We start from the raw sequence: 24,782 nt of genomic DNA on the forward strand, positions 1-24,782 counted from the left end.
CGAAAGAATTCTAATTTTACTTTCAGGCTGCTTTAGCTCTTTTGGAAAAAGGAGTTCCCTTTAATCAGCATTATGTGAACTTGACTAAAGGTGAACATCTTGAACCCTGGTTTGTTCGCCTCAATCGAAATGCTCAAGTTCCTTTATTAAAGGATGGTGATAAATTAATACCAGAATCAGAAGACATTATCAAATATATAGATCAACAATTTAATGGTAAAACCCCTCTATTTAACTAGATAACTTACAAGATTCTAAAAAGTGATCAAAGACAATAACTATATACTTATAATCACCAAATGTCTAGAGTACAGACATGGAAATGATGATAGGATGGAGACAGTCAACAGATACATTATGACCACATCACAACATTTTACTTTTCTTCTCTATCTGGGGGGGGGGGGGGGGTTGGATGGCTGAATGGTTAGCGTGCGCGCGCTGTATCATAAAGTCTGTCATTGAGTCGACTGGCGTGGTTTCGAAACCCCGGTTGTATGTGACAAGGAGTAGGGTCGCCTGTCCAACCTCGTGGGTTTTCTCCGGGTCCTCCGGTTTCCTCCCACTGCTAAAGGCCCCTACGCGCAAGAGAATTATTGAAATAAAATTAAACCATATGTTAGTCCCGAAATGACCTAGTTTGTGTCGAGTGGACGTTAAACCCCATTTCTCTAACACAGGTTCTTTTCCGTTCACATGAACACATGACCTATGTCATCCAAACGACCTGAAGTTGTCCCTTGCAATTAAGGCCTTCCATTCTACACCACTGACAAGGGGGAACCTCGTTGGAAAGTCCTGATAAACTTTCATGGCCACCACTGGAATCGAACACAGGACCTCCAGCCAGGTTAGTGAGCAAGCATGCTACCCATTGAGCCACCGTGGATCCCATATAAAAAGGATCCCTCACAGTGTGTGTAATTCAAATATATAAAACTCCCCAAAACTTTCACATCAAACATACAAAATAGTAACATAAATAACTGATTTTCTGTATACTTTTTGCTTTTAAATTTTAGGTGTGAAATTAACAAGAACAGGTAATGATGATTATGATTATATACATACAGTTTTATCCAAGAATGTACCAATAGGAGATATAACATATGGTACCCTATTAAACCCTGATTTATCTGCAACTGGTTTACCTCCATTACTCGCACAACCACCACAAAGTAAGAACTATCATGCTATTCAAGTCTATATAAATGAAATGGGGGTTAAATGTCCAAGTTTAAGGAAGAGTTTTTTTATATATTTTTTTTTAAATCTGCTGGGATTGTTTATTTAATCATGAAGATGAACCAAATCACAATTCTTCTTTCACCCCTGAATCCAAGTTATATTTTAGCATCACCTATACTTTGGGTTCATTGAGGCATCAATTGTTGGACAAATTGTTCTCACCTTTAATGTGGACATAAAATCCTCCCCACCAACCTCCTCCATTAGAATTGCTTATTGAGAGATAGAGTGTAAATTCATTATTTATTTATTTATTTATCTTCAAAACTAGATTTTGTAAATTATTTCAAGTAATTGTAGTCATTGGTACAAGCTCGCTGAGTAAAAGTATGCAGACCATTGGCCAAAATGTATATATATCCTTTTATCAGAGTTTACAGGAACTTTAGGTTGTCTTAAAGTAGCTAAGTCCGTAACTCAATATCATCCAAAATCTTCGACACTGAAAACACAAATTTTTTTGCAATTTAAATCAGCAGTGGTGTTGTGGTCTTACCTGGAAAAGATGGGCTTCTGATATCCAATATTTAAGACAAAATAAACAGTTTACCATTGGTACACGAATCGTGTACCATAATGCGTTTCAGCGCCATTTGTAACAAGGTGCTCAAAGAATGAGGCTAGACATATTCCACAAGTCATGTCAAACGGTGATGCCATATTCTTATTTGGAGAGCATGTGCAATATATACTATCGGTGTTGACTGGAATAACCAGACGCTAGAAACTGTCTTTCGGTTAAGACCTCTGGTGTATTTCGCCGAACATAACTGATGACAATTCACAGTAAAACGGAAACAATTGAATGTAAAACAGTTTATATAAATTCATATCATTATTATATGTGTTGCGACCCATTTGTGCCAATTTCTAGGCCCAAAATATTAGCGATTTAGCTCCTTTAACACGCTTTGATCCAGACTCAATGCTCTTTGGTTAGAATCGTCTATTAATTTACCTGGATATTTTTGTTTTAATAAGAAACCTTTTAGTTCCTGTAGTCTCTGAACTTTGACATCTTGATTGGACACAATTGTACAAATTCGTCTAGCTAGGTTTATGGGATGTTTCGTTTCTCTGATAAAACTCTCGTAAACACTGATAAAAGGAACGTTGCTTTAGTTACTACATTCAATCCGTCCCAGGAAAATGGGAAATCTATCATTGAAAATTACATCCATGACCATATCCTTAAAAATAGCCAAATGATATATAAAATATTGAGAAAAACAAATACAGTCTATAATCGACAGTCTAAAGCAACCTTCCAATCTAGCTAGGATTATAACATCTTCTAAATACGATTCAGTCGCTTCAATAACAGTAGTTTCAAAGTGTAAAACCTGTGACATTATCATTGAGGGATCATCCATAAAAATTAATGATGCTAATACATTTTATATCAAACAGGCAATGAATTGCCAATCGAACTATGTAATTTACCTTATAGAGTGTCCGGGATGCAACGGAAGGTATATAGGAAATGATGCTTAGGTTGAGAATGGACTGCCATCGACAGCACATACTTCAACCAAAATACGGGATGATCCCACTCAGTGAGCATCTTGAAGTATGTGGTGGGGGCAAATTTAGTGTTTTCCTTTTTATAGACTTAATAGCAAAAACAACAACCTCTTGGAGGCAAAAGAAAGCTATTTTATTGAGAAGTACCACCCGAAACATAATTCTAAATAAGAGAATAATTAAACTAAATTAAATAAAGACCGTGGTGGGATTGAATATTTGTAGTCTGTGGGCTAAGAAATAACTACCCTTGCCTGTATAATAATTTTATCATGTAACTATGACATTGGGATGTCATAGTCTATTGTTAATTGAATTATTGTTTAATAAATGCCTGAAAAGCCGCTAACGCGGTGTAAACGTTGACATAAAAATGTAGTTTTATTTTGCCATCTTTAATTTCAATTAGATATATATATATATATCACATGCTTCAAAGTAAACAATAACTTATTTTTGTCTCTTCAAAAATTATAGAGATCAAAGATGATTTTGTTACATATCAAGAGAGAATTAAAGCATAAAGCATATATATATCACATGCTTCAAAGTAAACAATAACTTATTTTTGTCTCTTCAAAAATTATAGAGATCAAAGATGATTTTGTTACATATCAAGAGAGAATTAAAGCATATGCTGAAGAACATGAAGAATTAAGAGAAGCATATTCAAAAAGAGCAGAATCTATGAAAAACTTCTTACAAAAAGCAGTAGATCGAGAAAATGTTGAAAAATGTATCACAAATTTACAAATTGTGTTCGATGAAGTTGAAAAACAGTTGATTAAGACAGGTTCGGGTAAGTTACTATTCTGTCATATTCCTGAAGCAATGGCCCGAGAAATCCCTCTCTGGCCATTGCTGGATTGGCTTCTGATACTTGAGCTTTTGAGGGAGTGTGTCTATTCTTCCCGTTCAATCAAATCTATCCCAAGTACAGCAACATGACAGCCTTTCATTTAATCTGGGGTATTCCCTAAAACTTTGGACAGTGATTTAAGGTATTAAAAATGGTGAAAGTATTGTTTACATTGTATGCGTGTTGATAACCTTGTTTGTCACGCAATTAGTTTTTCTGCAATATTCTGCTATGCACTGGTTAATTGGCCATAATAAAATCATGAGTCATGATGTAACGTTATGTAAACATATTTGGTCCAATTTGGAGCTCTGTGTTTAAAGCATAATGATATTGTTACGCAGTTAGCTATTGGTTGTTATTCGGACTATTGACCAGTCATAATTTGGAAAAGAAATTTGCGTCCTTTACAGCAGTGTTGAGTGGGATTAGCTCTAATCAAACGAACCACTGCGAGGAGTATGCTATTATGTATACCAGTAAACATTAGGGGTCATAATTATTGTTTCTGGAAACCACAGCTAGGTAATTTTAAGGGATTTTAATCAAGAGGAGAATGATATTGATTGTGAGGCTGAAATCAGACTTAAATACGTTTTGATTCCATTTCAATCTTCAGACAAATGTCATTCTCAATAGAGATTCTCAGCAACTGTCAATTTTAAACAATTTTCTCCAAAGTTTTGTGGTATATTTTTGTTTTATGTGCATTTTTTCTACAAAACATGTTCATGCAGAATTTCCAATGGGGACCTCTGACGAGATTTTGCCATCCATAAATCACAAATTCTTGTCCTCTGGATTACATAATTTGTTCACGAATCCTGGTAGTTCATGTTTTGGAAATTAATGAAATGCTTTAAATTTGTGGGTATTATTTTTTTTCAGAGAGTGGTAAAAATTGGTTGATTGGTCCAGAATTCACAACAGTTGATATAGTTTTAACTATATTATTAAACCGTCTAGTATTATTGGGGCAGGATAGCAGATATTTCTCCAACCAGAAACGAACTTGTGTTCATGATTATTGGGTCAGAGTTCAAACCAGGAAAAGTTTCCAGGATTTGCTGGCGCTGGTGAAAACTTATACGAGTCAAATGAAAAAAGATTGAAAAAATGTTTAAATCCATTTTTTAATTTGAAGCCATCTCGTCTATAGCAAGTTTTACCTACATGTTATAATTTGCTTGAATTAAGACAAGAGTATGATCGTCAAAACGTTGTATGTTAATTAATCATAATTGTTATTACACTATATCAGCGTGTTATTACTCTTTAATTACTTAAAGGAGCTAAATCGCTATTCTTTGGCACTTAGCTAGAAATGGACACAAATGGGTCGCAATGCATATAATAATGTATTATGAATGTACATAAACTGATTTACTTTTAATCGGTTCTGTTTTTACCGTAATTTCTCATCAGTTATGTTCGGCAAAATACGCATAGAGTTCAAATTGAATGGCAGTCTTTTGCATCTGGTTATTCCAGTCTACACCAGTAGTATTCTCCTGTGGGGTAAGGTTAGCCTCATCCATCAAGTTGCTTCATTACAAATGGCCCTCAAAAGCATTCTGGCATCAGAAGTCCATCTTTACGCAGTAAGATAACATCAATGTTGATTTAAATTGACCAACAAGTCCCGTTTGCAATGTCGAAGACTGCGGATGATATTGAGTTAGCGACTTGCCTCCTTTAATACTACTCAAAGATTATATGTAAATTGTTTCCTTGGCAATAAATCTTTTTTTATCATGTTATATGTACTTTCAATTGGCTAGTTACCAACATAACAATCACCACAGTCATTAAGGGCCATAACTCTAGTCAGTAATTATAAAAAATCATTGATAATAAGTAGGCTTCTTTATCTCATGATCTTAAACTCTGCGTATAAAATAATGTGTATAAAGTAATATGAATTAGATGATAGTATTTTAGACGGTACACAAGATTTTTGAAAGTGATCAAGGAGAGATGCAATGGCCATAACTCTGGCAGTAGATATCAGACATTGTTGAAAATAAAGTCACTAAGAGTAGGATGATAACTTTAGTCTCAAGAATAGAGCATCCATAAGAATTTCCAAAGTGATCAAGAAGGCATAACTCTGGCAGTAAATATCCGAATACTATGAAAATCAATTGTCTTTTTTGTCTCATGATTATACACCTATGTAGGAAATTTAAGGCAATCAGATATTGACTTTAGCCTCTAGAGTGTCTACAAGCAATTGTTGACGACCGACCAACAGACAGGAGCGATGACAATGTATGACACCATTCCATGTTGGCATATAAAAATAATTAATTTGTAAATATCTTCTATTTCACCCAATTGTAATTAAACAATATGTGGATTCACATTTGTGAAATATTAAATTAATGCAAGATGTGTCAGTTATTCACAGAGCAATTGCGTTTGATTTCAAAGAAACTTTGCATTTTGCAGTTAAAACAGTTGCATTTAGTTTTACTGTAAAAAGCCAACACCTCGATCATGTTCTCTTGAAGACTTTTCGAAACAGCAGCTGTAAAACAATAATTGTCTAGTTTTGAGTACGTCTATTCACTTTGTATAGTAAAAGCAACTATTTAAATATATAAGGAGAACAGAATTAAATACACAAGAAAGCTACTCTGGACCTGTGCTGACACTGCGCTGTATTCAAGAAGTAAAAGACTTAAGTTTCATTTAAATCATATGCATGTAAACTTAATTGAAAGGCAACATATCAATTTTTTTGAAATGGTAAATGTAGATTTTGTTGTGTTTACAATCTCATTTTGAAATAGTGTAGCTAAGATAAAGGCAGCTAAGTTAAGAGCAATAACTCCAAGAATGATTGATGACTTGCAAAAAGTTTGGTTATAATTGAATGAAAAAATGTAGACTCTTACAATGTCCACAAATTCTTTTTCCTGATTTTGAATCAACAATGACGACAAAATATGTTTACAGTAAATGTGTGTGTATAAAAAGCTAAAGCCAATAAGAAGTATAAGATCGAACTTAGAAAAAGATGGGTTGGCAGACAAGGAAACACACGGCCACAGCCACTTAGTTGTTTGAAGGTTGTCACATATTTATTCTTTTGTAGATGATCGGGGCATTCACAAGACACTAAAGATACAACCTATGAAGTTATTATTATCAGAAATAATTATAATTTGATTGGCTCCTCGTTGTTCGAGTTATTTATACCGTGTATAAATTTCAAATCAACTGGATGATAACTTTAGTCTCTAGAGTGTCCACAATAGTTTAAAAATTTGACCAAAAAGCCATAACTCTAAAAGTTTATATAAGTAATTGTTGAAAGAAAATCTTTGTCTGATGTGTATAAATTTTCAGTCAAACGGATGATAACTTTAGCCTATAGTGTGTCAATTGGATTATAACTTTAGTCTCTAGAGTGACAACATTTTCCAAATTGACAAAGAGCCATAATTCTGACAATAATCATCAAAAATCACTGAAAATCAATGGGATACTTTATAGGGGCATTAGGTAAGATTAGATAAAGAGCAGTTCTTGCTATAATAGTTAAAGAATAGATAATGAAAACAGAAAATGCTGAATATTTCAGCCAAATTGCTTCACACTGGATTATGGCCTGGATCAGTTAATTAACATCTAATTAATAATTTAGCTAACATTTCAGGCCTAAAGAAAGACCTGCAATAGGCAGATTTAGCTCTTGCATAATGCATGTTTAACTTGTGAACATAAACACTATAATATATGTATAAATCAAATGACAATAGACAACCATATTTCAATTTGGGAACATGAAAAACAAATTTTTTAATAACCATGTAAGAATTAACAAAATATAACAATAGTCTGGAGGCTCAGCGCGGGAGGTGTCCATCAAATGGACACAAAACCAGACCCAACTTTTCTAGAGTAAAATTTTGCGTAGAATACGATGCCGAGTGGTAATCAGTTGGGGCGTTTTCGAGATATTTGGGGTCAAAGGTCAAATGGGTTCATTTGCACTGAAAGTGAATGCGCGGTCATTCTTGTATCATGAAAATAAGCTGAAAATGATCGAAAGTAATCACACTTTCAATAAAAATGTAAACTTGCTAAATTCACCTTTGTTCTTTGTGACCCCAGAGGTTAAAAGGTCAGATTTTCCGTTTTAGCACTAGGAAGATTTAAAGTAATAAATGTCAGCGTAACATATAAAAACTAAAGCGAAACCTGTTCTAATTAATTATAGGAACATTTAAAATTTATCTTTAGGTGGTCTTAGCACCGAACTTTTACTTTGGAATGTCGAAAATGATCTTGCATATCAGAACCAAAACGCTTCAGGCCCTGTTTCAAAAATACATAAAAACTGTTAAATCAAAATCTCTCCGAATTAGTTTTACAACGAATGCTATACATAATGATACTAGTTGTCTGAAAAAAGCAATTGAATAATTCCATGGCTGGACTCCAGCCAGCAGGCCGAGTCACAAAGCCAGCCCAAATTTTCCCCGCTAGCATTTACCAATACGACATATATATCCTGTGAACTACTAATTACAATGCATTCGTCGGTTTTATCTGCGTCCGTGTTCCGGCGAAATTCATAAAAACTCATAAAAAAATTTGCAAACTTTTAATCTCGTGGTCAGATACGTGTTTTCCTGTCACAGATTAACGTCGGTTTTCCTAGACTGGGATTCTCGCAAGGCCAGCAGGCTGGAGTCCAACACTGAAACTATTCAATTGTTTTTCAGATAACTAGTATCATTATGTATAACAATTGTTATGAAAATAAATCGGATTTTAGCAAGTTTACATTTTTATTGAAAGTGTGATTACTTTCGATCATTTTCAGCTTCTTTTCATAATACAAGAATGACTGCGCATTCACTTTCAGTGCAAATGAACTCATTTGACCTTTGACCCCGAATATCTTGAAAACGCCCCAACGGGGGAATGATTACCACTCGGCATCGTATTCTACGCAAAATTTTACTCTAGAAAAGTTGGGTCTGGTTTTGTGCCCATTTGATGGACAACCCCCCCCCCCCCCCCCCCCCCCCCCCCCCCTGCGCTAAGCCTCCGGTCTACAAGTAATTTGTGTACAGAAATTATTTCAAGTCATCATTGCCCAATAATGAATTTGACTTCAAAAGGTACCAATTAAAAAACGACATTAATCATCATCATTTCATAAGATTTATACAAAACATATTTGTTACTAAAATTGTTTTTCCATCAAATTCTATCAGGAAAACATCTTATATTTGGCATCATATCTTTCTACATCTAAAACCTGCAATAATAAATGACATTGTTACAATATAAGTATATCCTAAAATATATTATTATATTCATTACACTTCAAATAAATTAACCCAAAATAACTTTATTTTTGAAAGATTCAAGCCTTAACATTTACAAGAAGGCACTGAACTTTGAGACTCAAAGACCAGAGAATATATTCATGTAAATACTTTCTAAAATCGATAAACCTGTTCGAGTTTATAAGATATTTACATTTATTTGTTTTGTGGGATAACAATTTGTCAAACAATAAATACCTTATTTCTGGTGATTTTTACAATACATTTTCTACAAAATTCTTGTTTTCTGTGGGAAGTTATACTGTGTGATAAATCAGTTAATATATTATTGCTGCCTCCATCAGAATTTACATTCTAGAAAAAATAAAGTAGGAAAACAATTTAAGTGTTGATACCTCCAATAGTACTAGTGCATATAATAATGATTTATTTACACACAAGCACTGCCAATAAAAATAGATTCATCAAAGAGAGAGAGAGAGAGAGAGAGATGGGGTCTAATGTCCACTCTCCACAAACTAGGTCATTTCGGGACTAACTCATGGTTCAATTTTATTTCAATAATTCGCAGTGGGAGGAAAACAGAGGACCCAGAGAAAACCCACAAGGTTGGACAGGCAACCCTACTCCTTGTCACATACAACCGGGAATCGAAACTATGTCAGTTGACTCAATGACAGACCTTTTGATACAGCGTGCACGTGCTAACTATTCAGTCATCGAACCGATTTCCTTTATCAATGGAAATGCAGTGGAGTCATGTGATCCTTGTCTTAAAAAAAAAGATGAGAGTGTATTCAATATATACAAAGCAGCAAAAGAAACGTCAGGTTGGTATGTTACTCTGAATAGACGCATTTCATAAAATTTGCCAAATGTTTTATAAAAATGTTTTTGTATATTTGTGACCACATCTCCAACTTTACCTGAGCAATAAGAGTCCTTCCCAAACACAGAATTGAATCCAGGATATGTTCTCAAAAACACAACCTTACTTCTGAGATGGTAATGTGTTCTCCATTATTTTCATGTAACTCATGCTGCACGTGCCGTTCACCGAAACAAGCCCTATAAAATGCACCCCCATACCTGGTTGAATCATTCACACTGCAACGTCAGCAGCATACCACGACTCAAGACAACTCTGAGGAACCAGGCGCTTGGAAGAATCGACGCTGGCCACACTGCCCAAGCCATTGCAAATCAATTCCAGGTCAATGTTCGGACCATCTGCAGATTTCAGCAATGTTTTCGGGCCACCAACACCACGGATGATGGCTCCCGAACTGGTAGACCTAGGGTTACCACAAGGCGACAAGACCGCCATGTTGTGCGACAGCAAGTGCAGAATCCCTTCGCACAGGCATCTGAGACAGCACATCAGACAGTGGGAACACACGGAAGACCCATCAGTACCGATACAGTGTGCCGACGTCTCACCAGAGAGAACATCCATTGCTGTAGACCTTACTGTGGACCCTCGCCATCAACGTGAACGTCTACAGTTTGCCCAAGAAAACCAGAACTGGTGACACAGGCAATGGAGAACTGTTCTGTTCACAGATGAGAGTCAGTATTGCGTATCAACTGCAGATGGCAGGACCAGAATATGGCGTTGACGTGGCCAGCGTTATTCTCACCAATATGTCATTGACGAGACTCATGGGGAGGTCCAAGCATAATGGTTTGGGGTGGAATCGCCAGGCTTTTCTGAGAGTGTGGTTCCATGTGCCAATGGCGTTCATCAATTGTCTGGTCCACTCCATGTACAGACGCTGCGCTGCTGTTATTGACACTCGCAGTGGAAACACCAGATTCTGATGTAAAGACTGTGTACAGACTCTAAACCTTCTTGTAATGTCTTAGAATTGTGATGAATTAATCACTAATGTGTCAACATACTGTTCACAAAAAATTGGTTTGATCCATTTAGTAAGTCGTTTTCTAGAATGATTTGATTAAAGTGCCTCTCTGATTTTTGCTGTTTAGTATATAATATACCTTTAACAGAAACATATATCATTACTGACTATACTTCGCTTCTTGACTTGTTCTTAAAGCAAACTACAATGTTTTCCACAGCTAAGGTTGATATAGTATACTACTCATGGGGCACGAAATTCCACACAAACGGCAGTGTATAATATATAAAAAGCTCTTGTCCAAAATGTGATAAACACCATGTAAAAGTTGAAAATATGTGTACCAAAGGCAATGACATTAAAACAATATTTCATTTGAACTGTTATTAATAACTATATATTATACACAGGTCAAAGGAATTAAAATATACGGTTCACATGGCATTATCACATTTTCAGAAAATAATTTTTCATATATTTAAGGTTACCAGTAAAAGAATACATGTAGATTAGGACAAAAGAAAACAATAATGACCTCACTAAGACATGAACTTGGTATAATTTCCGAGTTGTCTTCACATTCATCTGCGCTAATCGTAATATCATCTATATCTGATACACTATCATAATCAGTATGTCTATGAATTCTTTCACTAGTAGTACTAGCAGTGCTATAAACTTGCATGTCAGATGTCCAATATTCAAAACTACTATCACTGTCATCTATAGATGTATCTTTAGTTAATAAACCCTCAGCTATAGCTTCACTTTCCATCAACTGAAACAATGCATTCCCATAATTTTTATTAAACTTTTAAAATCACAATATACCAGAAGGCCAATAATTTTTTCTCTCTTTAAATTTGACAATAAATTGGGCTAAAACATTAAAGAACCTACGTTGAATACTACCCTGGGGTTGCTCGATGTTCATGGATATAAACAACTTATCCTTCATTAGTTGGCTCTCAAGTCCAAGACATTCAAGATGGAAATGTGAAATCAATATAAAGTATTGTGAACTTTAGATGGTCATGATCGATTTGACTAATTTTTTTACCAATACTCTCTATTGGGTATGGTTCATATTGATCTGTAGGATTTAGTTTATCATTAATGAAATACCACACCAAACTTCATTAATGTTTTGTTTAACATAAATTTTAAAATGAATGTACCTCCTGTGAAATCTGGCTTGAACTGGTACAATAAGTTTTAACAAGTCTGTTCATAAGAGATTTTATGTTGTTACTTTTTGTAGAACTAATGCCATCCAAGTCTAAACTTGTTACATTACCACTTGAATGTGACAAATTTAAACCGACTTGGGATGAATGTGTATTTGATCTATCTATTATGTCATTATCCTCACTGCTAGAACTGCTGTATATGTCAAGGTGACACCCATTGTCCATTTTACCATTTGTTCTAAGTGCATAAATAAAAAAAAACAATTTTTAAAGCAATTCAGACAGAAAAGATACAGTGGGAATGAAACCGGATTTAGTATTGACTTCACATAAAGTGACAGGCAACCCTACTCGTTTGTTATTCACGCTCGTGTCAAGCCTGAAGTTTTCACGCCAAAATTAACCCTTTAACTATTTTTAAGGTATGAAATGGCAGACCCGTGGTGCCTTATATGGTAATCAAAGCATAGTATTTTCATGCGAGATTGCCAAGAATTTCAAAATGAATTAGCAGAAAACAAGTCAACTGGTGTTTATTAATAGCTAATAACTATAGTGTTGGTGTGTTAGGCACATTTAGTTGTCCAGTGCATGCTTCTTTGGGTTGAAAATTTATTAAAATAGTATGACGGTGACGACAAACGTGTCTGATTCTTAGGAAGGAAAATGATAACAGATTAAAACATTGTGTGATTGCAATTGACATCTGTATGGAGCTATTTAAGTAAATACAAAGTAAACAGGAAGATATTTCTGACTTTTGGGGAAATAAAATATGCAGTTGGGAGAGCGATTTCGAAGAACTGACGAGAACAATAAAATATGCACATAGATTTGGATTTAGATGAGCGATGGAGTGCAAGGGTGACAGTGTGTCTCAAATGTGAAGGCCTGCCTCACATACAGTGAACATTGGCCTAAAATAATAATACAGCACCAAAATACAGCCAAAATCCCAAAATGAACAGATGACACTCATTAATTACAAAGGTTTTACCTCACTATCCTTACTCTTAATGTGTTGGATTTTCTATGTTGTGAAGAACATCTCATTTTTTTAGATCTAGGATACACTTGTCTTCTGGAGGCCATCTTCTTTCGTTTTAAACCTCTGTATATCTTTCGATTCAGTTTCCTATGATTTTTTTTACCATTTTTCCGTAGAGACAGGAATATTTTAGATGGTTGAGTAAGTTTTAATGACAATGGAAATATTTTATTTTTACGTTGTTGAGATTCAGTTTGTATACTTGTAATAAAATCCGGACTCCTGTTGATGATAGCATGATCACGTATCACAGAAATGTTATTATCATCTTTAGAATGGTTTGTTACTTGATCATGGTTTCGTAATCGTGTGTATTCTGGTTGATTTAGATTATTTGATAGCTTCTCTGAAATTAATAGTGAAATATTATTTAAACAGAGGAATGATACTATACATATTTAAGGGAAAGAGATATTTTGATTAATTTCAGTTTTCTTAACATTGACAATTGTTATTGAAAATATCATTGAAGAGCTGTTTTCCAAAATGCAATAAGCGTTATTCAAACCCACCTGTTTCATTTCTGTCATTCCTTACACATGCCTCAGTAATTGATGGTAACTGCTTAAATGGGACATAAAATAAAACTTTAAGAGGTACATACATGTGCAACGGCGCACTTTCATCCAGACAGTGATTGACAAGATACTCATTCCTGGCTTAAGCCAGCAACCAATGTACAATGTAGTTTATTCAACACTGGACTGATATGTGAGTATGGGTGGTGTTTTGGATGCATTGAAGTCGTTCTATGGCCAACAACCATAATTTGGGTTGTTTTATAATTAAACAAAAGAAATAACTGCAGTATATAAATATGTTTTAATACCTATATCTGAAGCTGTGGGTGGTTGTGTTGATCTGGCACCAGAACTAGGAGATTCAGGTGATACAATACCAGGACCATCAGAATTTTTATCAAATTTATAACTGAAATTATAGAGAAAATAACCATGATTTCTCCACCGATAAAAGATGCCAATTGTGAATAGTGTATGAAATTAACACCAAACATCATCAGATATCTAGTGTAAATATACAGGATATTTTCCCATATAACACAACTTTCCCTGGTAATCCATGTCTTAAAATTTAACAAGAATTTCTAGATCTCACACATCTTATACATGCTTACTTTTAAATATTGAGTTTTTAAACCCTTGTACTGCAGAGCAAGAAAACATATCATGGATAAAAAGATTGCAGCGGTGACTTCACTTTATTTATATACTGTAATCTTAATCTCTAAATAGATTTACTTCCCTTGTTTCCATATTGGTACAGAAAAACATTTTCATTTGGCTTAACAATTTGATCAGTAAATACAACCATGTTCTGAATATATTTTATCCGGAGTACTATGTCACTGATTTATGTTAATTTAGCAAGACAGTTTTAAATTCAAACTACCCATCACTAATCATGTCATCTCCAAAGGGCTACGGTAATAATCAATTTGTAACCAAACAATAGTCTCTTTATTTACACTACTTAACTTATATTATTATAAATCTATTAATTCAAATAAGGTTTAGGTCAATTGCAAGCTGCATTAATGTTACAAATTAGTTCAATTGCAATAATTTATGTCCCAAATATTTTATTTTGCTTTACAGTATGCTATTGAAAACAAGTACCTTAAATTGCGGAACTGAACAAGATTAGCTATTAAAATATTACTTACTATTCAGCTGAACTTGATATATCAAAGTTGTGCTCTGTTAATACTTTGTCTTGTGTATTTAATGGTGATATAGATGTTAATATATCCAATAAATCTTGGCAACTTAATGTTGTTTTATCCATGCAATACTCCAGCAATATTTCATAGGCCAATACTGGTGGTGATGAACTTGGCATGTTAGAAGCACCTATATCTAAAATCTGAAAAATAAGAAAAGCTTTTCGTTATTTTCGTTATTTTCTTCTACAACTTACATTCGCAAAATATATTAGGATTTTTCTAAATCAGCAGAAAAAAATTATCTGGATCTTGCCGAAATCCCAAAATAAAAAGATGACGCATATTAATTAATCGCACATTTATTTTTTTAAAAAGTATCCAGCAATCCAACTGATTATCAACTATACACTAAGTTTCATCACTCTCTATCAGATAGAATCAAAATTATCTTGTCCAAAAGCATCAACCAATGAAATTTCTTAGCTCTGCTTATCTCTAGCTCGAAATGTTAATCATTGAACTCAGTCAAGACATTCACCTAATGAACATCTACATCAAGTTTAAGCATTCTACCTCAATTAAAAGCAGAGTTGTTATGTTTTCAAATTCTTGACCAATCAAATTGCTTACCGCTCCTTAGCCTAAGCAGAAAATTCTCATCATCGAATTTAGTCAAGGTAATGAGATAATGAATCTATACTCAGGGTTTCATCACTCTCACTTAATTAAAACCAAAGTTATCGTGTCCCAAAGCATCAACCAATGAAATTGCTTATCTCTGCTTACCCTAAGCAAAAAATTCTCTTCTTCGAACTCCATCAAGGCATTCACTTAATAAACACCTACGCCAAGTGTGAACATTCTAGCTCAATTAGAATGAGAGTTGTTGTGTTCCAAAGTCTCGACCAATCAAATTGCTTACCCAATCAAATTGCTTATCGCTCCGCTTACCCTGAGCAGAAAAGGCTCATTATCGACTTAGACAAGGTATTGATGTAATAAAACTTTACACTAAATTTCATAACTCTCACTTAATTAGAACTAAGTTATCGTGTCCCAAAGCATCAACCAATCAAATTGCTTATCTCTGCTTACCCTAAGCAGAAAATGCTCATCTTCAAACTCCATCAAGACATTGACCTAATAAACACCTACACCTAATAAACACCTAGCTCAATAAGAAGGAGAGTTATTGTGTTCCAAAGTCTCGACCAATCAAATTGTTTAACAGTCTGCTTACCCTGAGCAGAAAATGCTCATTATCGAACTTAGTCAAGGTATTGATGTAATGAAACTATACACCAAGTTTCATCACTCTGACTTAATTAGAACTAAAGTTATTGTGTCCCAAAGTATCAACCAATCAAATTGCTTATCTCTGCTTATCCTAAGCAGAAAATGCTCATCTTCGAACTTCATCAAGGCATTGACCTAAGGAGGGTTATTGTGTCCCAAAAAAGTGTAACGGACAAACAGACAGACGGACGGACAGACAGACAAACCCATTTTAATAGTCCCCTACTTTCTTCGAAAGGCGGGGTACAAAAAATGTATTTTTGACTGGAAAGGATTCTAAGCAATATACATTCTGCAGCTGGTCAGTTTTACTATTCGTCAGTCAAGTTTAACTTGATGAGAGCCCTGGCCTGTACCATACCTTTTGTATAACTGGCGGTGGCATCTGTTTTTCTGTGAGATTTATAAATCTATATGCTATTTTTTTTAACGATTCTATATACTTTGCTCCATATTCCTCGGGATACTCATTCCTTATAAAATCTTTTCTTTGATTCTCATTGGCTAATAATGGTAAGAAGAATTTACGGAAGTTAGAAGTTAGTTTATTCAGTTTCTTTAATTCTTTACTTGTCTGTAAGATATAAAACATCATAAATTTAAATTAACAAATATTTCAATAGTGTTCAACGATAGAATGTTTTCAATTCTATTCTTTCATGGATCATTACTATCCCGTGAACTACTACATCTAGCAATGAGAAAGAAATGACTAAAATTATACTCCATGGAGAAAGGAGATGAAAGTAGCAAAATTCACAGTTGAATTACAAAATCTGTTCTTTCATCTGTAGATCGGCAAGACATTAGTTACTTCTTTTAAACATAATTGAACTAAGCATTCATTAAATTTTAGATATGTTACATGAGAATTAGTAATTATGTAAATAAATTCCTGAAAACAACATGAATAAATATAGAACTTTGAAATCGGATGTTTGTGATGAGCCATTTAGCCATGATTCTTTGACAAAATTAAAACACAAAAATAAAAACCTCAGTCCTTTATCTGATTTTTTTAAAAGGATTGTCTGAGAATTAGAATAATTTTTTTTTGTGTAGACTAATCTCTGGTGTTTTTACTCCAAACTTATTATAGGCATTGTTTAATCTTTTTCGGAAATATATACTTATTTTCAATCCGAGCAGTATCAGTAGACAAATTGCAAGATAAAATCTAGAGGTGAGCTTTGTTCAGTCAATTTCCTAGAGTAATTTCTTTTTCCTTTTTTATCCATCCAGTAAGTCAACATAATAACCAAGCTCTGATTAGACAGTTAATTAGAAACAATGCACTGGTAAGTGTAGCAGAAATCAGCAGAAATGTGGTTTAACGTCCACTCGACACAAACTAGGTCATTACGGGACTGACATATGGTTTAATTTTTTATTTCAATAATTCGCTTGCGCGTAGGGGTCTTTAGCAGTGGGAGGAAACCGGAGGACCGGAGAAAACCCACGAGGTTGGACAGACGACCCTACTCCTTGTCACGTACAACCGGGGATTCTAACATATGGTTTAATTTTATTTCAATAATTCGCTTGCGAGTAGGGGTCTTTAGTAGTGGGAGGAAACCGGAGGTAAGTGTAGCAATGAAGATACACGAGAAAGTATAAATAGTAGCTGTGTCTGTTCAACTGGCAAGGGACGTTAAACCCCATTTCATTTCATTTTCAACTGGCAAGGGATCATTCTTCTAATGTATAGAATAAATACTTGCAGTTCATCTCAGATTAATTTCTTTAAAACAATATATACGTATATCAATTCAGCAAGCCTGTGAAACTACAGGTTAAAAATTGAAACCAGTTAATTGAATCAGACGTGTAAATATGCCGTAGGGTATTATTATTCAACTTTTAAAGTAATAAAATTTGAAATATTTGAAATGCAAAATATATGTAAACTTACAGCTGTAGTATTCTTCAATCCCGTTCTAGGAAAATATTCGTTTAATTTAGCTAGAGTATGGGTTGTAGGTCTCTTCGTTAAATAATGAAACAAACTCTGAAAAAAACAAAACATGGGTAACATTTTAAAGAGCTAAACCTCTTTGATTGGGTTATATCGAATTGTGTTGGGGAAAGGTTGGGGAAAGATTTATATGATTAAATTTGGGTTTCTAAAGATTAAGTAGAAGTCGGTGCTTATTTACAAATAAAGTTAACATTATGGATTAAACTGTTTTGTCTTTGGAATACAAAATCGGTTATATCTTAATACAGACTTTATCTACAGATGTGAAATTTTCTACAAAGGACAGATTGTCATCAATCAAATCAATACATAAAATCAGTCATTGTTTTCTGTTTACTTTTGACCTGAAAATAGCTCTTCTTCTCCTTGATTCATAAAGTCAATAATGACTCTCCTAAAAAAAAGCTGTCCCAATTTGGACATGGTGAGGGATATGATAAGTCAGCAAAAGTTATAATAAGGAGAGTTATTTTGTTGATGGGGGTTATAATTAACTGTAATCCCTCTATAAAAAGCTAGATAAAAATACTTTTTTGACTGCGTAAACATTCAAATAGACCAACCTTTATTTTAAGACCACAGGACAGTTTGGCATATGTATCAAATGGTAGATTTTCTTTCATAGATCCATAAACATCATCAGCTAGTTTACAGGCAATAGAAAAGGATCCAAACATACTCTTATCTACAATATGATGTATGATGATAGAAGCATATCTTATTGTAGGTAAGCCTAAATTCTCATGAAAGTCCACACATCCTGGATGCCTCTTTGAAATTGCTGAAAAATACATTTATTTGTGATCAAGTTCTCTTCTTAAGGATTACAATTTGGTGTTATTTACTAGAAATTGTTTTTGTTTAGTCCTCTTTAAAACAGGCTTGCTTGAGAATTTAATCATTTATATACATTTGTATAGATTATAAACTTTACATAAGTTTACTGGTAGATATTTAGTCATATCCAGTACTGGACCAGAAATGAGTTCAAATATGTACATGTATGTAGTAGTTATTAGCACACTTTCCAAGGTGTATCGGTGAAGATCAGGACAGTTTTGGCCGAGGGGCCCAGCCGAGGCGGCCCCGACCAAAACTGTCTTGATCTTCACTGATACACTTAGGAAAGGTGCTATTAAGTCACTTACATCACATTTCTATCGAGTATTGTGAAGCGAAATGTGAAAAATAGTATTTATTATCGAGTCGTGTCAAGCGAAATGTGACAAATACTTTCTGCTCTTTCATTTATCCCTTTCTATGCCTCGCATTACATTTCGTGGTAGAATGATTTCGCAGTGGAGAAACAAAACCAAGCTGATTGGGACCATGGCTGATTGGGACCATGGCTGATTGGGACCAAAAGTCAAAGCTGATTGGGACCACATTCCAGGCCGATTGGGACCACATTCCAGGCTGATTGGGACCACCACTAGGCTGATTCGGACCACACGATAAAAAATACTAGAAACTGAGGTTTTGATATTGAATTAAGTTTAAAGGAGTATTATCTAGGCCATAGCGTGACTATAACTATATGCTTTTATGTAGGCCTACGTTATTTATGTTTATATTCCATTTTTTTATGTCACAGTTACTATATTAACAGAGATTATCTCATTAATCTTATATAAATTATTATACGTTTTATGCAATTTAAACAGACCATTTTTATTTTATTTTATAAACTTCATAGCTTGTTTCGGAATCCATTATAGCCTATATATTGTGTGTAATTATACGTAGAATTACTGTTTAAACCAATTTATGCTAATTTCAGTAAGTCATACAAATTTGAAAACTAATACTAGCAAAACAGTAGCATAACGGAAATCCGAATCCATTATAAAATATTATACAAAGAACAGTTTGTCAACTTCACTCATTACAAAATATCGCATTAGTTGCAGTAATTATACTGATATGAGGCTATTTGATATTGGGTTACAATTTGATAATAATTTAAAACACTCTCGTCATTGGTCTGATCATGGTCCGAATCAGCCAAGAATCTGGTCCAAATCAGCCAAGAATGTGAAGCATCTTCTCTGTGATTTAGCTCATTTGTATTGAAGCCGTCATTCACTAATTACACTACTATTTGTGACTAATTACACTATTTATTGTCATAGTTGTCTTATTATTAAAAATATGCAAACATATTTTAAATACTCGCGTCATTTAAGTAATGGTCCGAATGAGCCTTGTCGTGGTCCCAATCAGCCATAAATCTGGTCCCAGTCAGCCAAGAATCTGGTCCCAATCAGCCACAAATCTGGTTCCAGTCAGCCAGGTGCCAATCAGCCATGGTCCCAATCAGCCAATTACCACAGAAACGACCTGAGTAGTATTTATATGTGCGTCTTGCTGCATTACCCTGAGTGTAAAACAGTCACAAGTTTTTCTTTAGAACATAGAGCCAACCACATCGTCAAAACAACTTGTCCCTGGCGTAGAGGACTGCAATTATATTAAACGTAATGTAAAGGACACTACACAATGTGGATCAATCCTGGTGAAGTGTGCATTGGTGGATGGTTCGTCTGTTGAAATTTATTTTTAATAAAATTTATGACTTTCTAGGCGTTTGTTTTCATCCTGCTTGTATAAAAGTGTTCATTTGTCGGAAATGAACAGTACTCTTTATGGAAAGCGTTCTGTTCATTTCTGATACACGGATACTTTTATGCCTGTATTGGAAATAAACAGGACAGTTTTATCAAAGGTTGCCACTGGCAACGAGGTAGAAGTGGGATATAATAGCTTAAAGGGACTATCCCGATTTCAAAAGAGTCTCAAAAATATGTATGAAATTTAAGCGCCAAAATATAGAGGAATGGGTTATTTACCTTCTCTCAAAATTCCAGCTTAAAATATTGAGTCGTTTGGACGTGAATGTCAAAACTGCTTATCCGGACACGTAACCCTTTTAAGATTTCGGGTCAGTTTTTTCGTTGGGTGACCTGATAATCGATTCCCGTTCCAGATGAAGACTGGCAGGTTTAAGTTGTTTGAAAACATATCACAAATAGTGAGTTAGTGTTAAGGGATTTTAACACAAAATTAAGCAGTTTTATTCTGCAAAAAATATCGGGATTAGCCCTTTAAACATTGACACATGTGTGTGGACCAATCACTATGAATATCCTGAACTACGGACTAGCCAATCAAAGAAGTAGGACATTTTTCAAAGACAAGAATTGAAATCTAAAAACAGGTTCCAGACCGTTGTTGGCAAAGCTCAAGAGTGCTGGATGATCGAGACTACGAATTTGTGCCCACACCAAGTTCTGATTTGGAATGTTGTCTGTACATATCCAATTAACACCCAAACTAACAATGCACACACAAGCAGTTATTTGTACTTAAACTTGCATTATGCAAGAGCTAAATCTGATTATTGCAAGTCTTAATTTAGGCTACAGATGTTATAGAAATTATAAATTAGATCTTTATTTAAACAACAAAACCAAAATCAACTCTGTAGACCCACGGATGGCTCGGCTACAGCTCGGATTTAAATAGGATTTCACTAATTGATTAAAACAAATAAGGGATAACCTGATGAAAATACGTCAGTTAGATCGAGGCTAATGATAGAGTGTACTTAGTGAGGCCGCTGTAAAGCGTTTCCGTATGCCATTGAAAACTTTACTTGATAATCGAGATATGTAGGTGGAGTTAACGCCTGTCAATCAAACGATCGGCGAAGGTGAAGACGCATTTCACTACCATTTTTAGTCAAATATTACAACGATGATAACTATGTTCAGAATAAAGTAATTTGACTGAATTTTTCAATATATTCTTCTTTCATCATCTACTTTTGAACTGTTGTAGCAAGAATGGCCAACTCTCTATAAAAATCTCCCATAATGTATCTTTAAGCTAATATTAATATAAATGTTTTATATTATAATTCACAATTCTTAAACTCAATAACATACAATTTTCTATATTATAATAATTATTATGCACCGAAGTAACAAAACCAATGTTCATTTTGCTATATCTAAATTGAACAAAAATAAGGGTTGAAAGTGAAAAATGTTCTTTAAATAGTAATTCAGACAATAAAACATAAAACCCAGTGTAAAATCAATAAAAAGTAACGTAAACTCTTAGGATTAATCAATTTTAATCATTTTCAAACCAATGCTTTGTGTTAATATTATTGTATGGATGTATCATTTGAAAGTCACTAGATATTTGCCATTTAGTTTGTAATATTGTATAGTATTAGTATGTTGTATGCAAATTGCATTTGTCGACCAATCCCTACCCCCCCCACCCCCAGCTACAGGGGCAATAAATATTGAGGATAAAAAGGTACAGAGTGAGGAATAAAAGGTACATGTCAGCTTACATGACATAAAAAAAAAAAAATTCTTTAATTAACTCTTTGGAAAAAAATTTCTTCATCCTACGACTATGACAACTGATATTATTTTCCTCACTTTGGATATTGCCATCACTTTATAAAAAAAATAAAATATTTCATCTATGAATGAGGAAGGATATTTTTCTACTTGGGTGTGAAGAAGCATATTTTCTGACTTAAATATGTGAGGTGACGGGAAGAAAAGTTTGGGTCACAGGGGGGAAAGGTTGTGAGGAAGAACAAGGTCAACGTGGAATAATATACACCCCTGCCCCCCTTCATCTACGCCTCCTTTTGCAACAGTTAAAGAACAAGCTTACCTTTTAACACTTCAAACTCTCTATGATAACATGCATAATCCAGTAACCAGCCTTCTATCTCTTCAATACCATCCATTCTTTAATAATTAGCCTATAGTAGGTCTACTATTAGACAAAAGCTGTTGTTTATTTGTCGTTGGTTACAGGTAATAAAATCTAATAATGTAAATTTATAAATATAATGTATGATAGTAACTGAAATATACACTAGCGCGGTCATAAACAACAAATCAGGCAATCTTCATTATTGAAGATTTATTTATTCACATAATCTGAGGCAATGATATAAATTCTGTTCAAATCATTATCCATAATTAACCTGCCGTTCGTTAATCTGTGGGGTTTTATGTCCACTTCGAACTTGGTTGATATCGCAGACAATTTAACTAGCCAAGTTATATGATATTAATTACAATATTGTTTTGGTAAGATTTGCAGGAGGTCCACTTTCTAATACTAGCTAATTAAGTTTGAGAGGTGTGTGTGATTAGCCTACACACTACCAGTGATCTCAGTCAGTCGAGTACCACAAATCGAAATCAACTTTCATCAGTTTCAATGATTCTTCTAAAAAACAAATTAACAAAATAACAATATGCCATTCATTTATTTCATTAAACGTTAATTATTCCCTTTGTATCATACAAGGCTTGCGGTGTATCTATATATATGCATGTTTCAAAACCATGCTACAAATAATACTTATAAAAATAATATAGTATTAGTAAACATTACCTTTCGCTTAAATTTTCAGCAAAGTTCAAGGTTGAAGCATTGTAAATTCAAGGCCCCGGCTTATTTTAACGAAACGTAATAACGAAATAATATCACGTTTCGTTAAAATAAGCCAGGGCCTTGAATTTATAATTCTTTTGCTAATGCGGTAAAAACCTGGAAATGAAATAAAATTATGAGGTTTAACGTATACTGTTCTGCTCCGAATTGGGCTAATGAAGACGGACATGTATACGCCATAGGCATAACATAGCCTACAGTGTGTTATGATGAGGGAAATTTTTCCCGGGCAGCGGCACTACGCCGCGGTATCTTATATCGAATTCCAACTGTCAAGGGATCTTTTTTTACTACTTTTAGGCCCTCCGTCCTGCATCACTGACAAGGGGGAACCACGCCGGAAAATCTGGATGAACTTTATCGGTCAATGCAGGGATCGAACGAACACCCGCTCTCCAGCATAGCAATTAAGCCACCGTGACTCCCGGGTAAACACCTAACTAGGCTTGCAAGATTTTGATTTCTAATGGTGATATCAAATTGTTGCTTATAGACAGTCCTTAGGAGGCAGCCTAGCTGCCGGGCTCCAGTGACAAGATGACATCCTGGAAGAAGGGGCGGGGTAGGCTACGGCTCTCCCCTCTCGGGGTTTAAGGATTTGGGGGAAATGGGTCTTCATTATTTTTTTCTACAAAATATAAAAACGTATTTTTTTTTGTTTTTTGATCACCTAATCGCCGGACCCCTTTTTTGACCCGGACCAGAGGCATCTGCCTCTGTTGCACTTGCCTTGATCCGTCACTGGGCAGGCCTATAGAATTGTCATTAGTATTCATTTCCATTTGTAGGATAAGACATGTACAGTAGGTTAAAAAAAATTCATTCAAGACGGAAATACGCCAGGGCAGTGAGATAAAAGTGAGTTAAATCTTTTTGAGATTGTAGTATGCATGGAATCTAGGGATCGACAAAATCACAGGAAATAAAATAGAGGAAGGGTGTGGAATATTTTTATTCTTTCTTTTAAGATTGAATTGCACTTTCTTGTGGGTTATAAATTGTTTTAACTTATATTTATGACACTGATCCACATTTCAAAAACAGGAAGAGACCCTTATCAATATTAAGTTTTGTCGGAAGTTACAAATTTATTTATTTTAACACGTGTATGACAAAAAAGGTACTTGACAATATACATATTCCTACAGATTCCAAAATACATAATTGAAATGAAATTTGAGAACCATTCAATCAACCCTGACATAATTATCGGATTGACATTTTTCCGTTTACTTGTTCTCTATAGTTATTTCCAACTAGCATTAAAGTCTGTTTTTTCATCAACTCC

At 34.4% G+C, this 24,782-nt stretch overlaps 2 protein-coding genes across 4 annotated transcripts in view; one reads left to right on the top strand and one right to left on the bottom strand.

The window, feature by feature from the left end:
* Positions 1-4,661, top strand: part of LOC126816572 (transmembrane protein 64) — a 28,476-nt gene extending 23,815 nt beyond the window's left edge. Inside the window, exons 6-9 of one of the 3 annotated variants that reach the window (XM_050543247.2) lie at positions 27-216; positions 1,023-1,178; positions 3,362-3,571; positions 4,520-4,661. The gene's annotated coding sequence lies outside the window, so the exon portion shown is untranslated. Of the gene's footprint in view, positions 1-26; positions 217-1,022; positions 1,179-3,361; positions 3,755-4,519 lie in introns of those variants that run through there. The other 2 variants (XR_007678444.2, XR_007678443.2) reach the window with 2 other exon arrangements.
* Positions 4,662-8,680: 4,019 nt separating this feature from the next.
* Positions 8,681-23,486, bottom strand: LOC126816543 (uncharacterized). The gene is made up of 12 exons (XM_050543194.2): positions 23,435-23,486; positions 22,700-22,855; positions 18,562-18,779; positions 17,933-18,028; positions 16,382-16,594; positions 14,725-14,924; positions 13,870-13,970; positions 12,990-13,386; positions 11,981-12,230; positions 11,338-11,580; positions 9,178-9,294; positions 8,681-8,909 (listed from the first exon to the last, which is right to left on the bottom strand). Exons 2-12 carry the CDS (start codon positions 22,773-22,775, stop codon positions 8,862-8,864), a joined length of 1,959 nt encoding a protein of 652 aa, XP_050399151.1. The 5' UTR covers positions 22,776-22,855; positions 23,435-23,486; the 3' UTR covers positions 8,681-8,861.
* Positions 23,487-24,782: the final 1,296 nt, after the last annotated feature.

Source organism: Patella vulgata, chromosome 3, assembly GCF_932274485.2.
Source record: "Patella vulgata chromosome 3, xgPatVulg1.2, whole genome shotgun sequence".
Classification (NCBI taxonomy): domain Eukaryota; kingdom Metazoa; phylum Mollusca; class Gastropoda; family Patellidae; genus Patella; species Patella vulgata.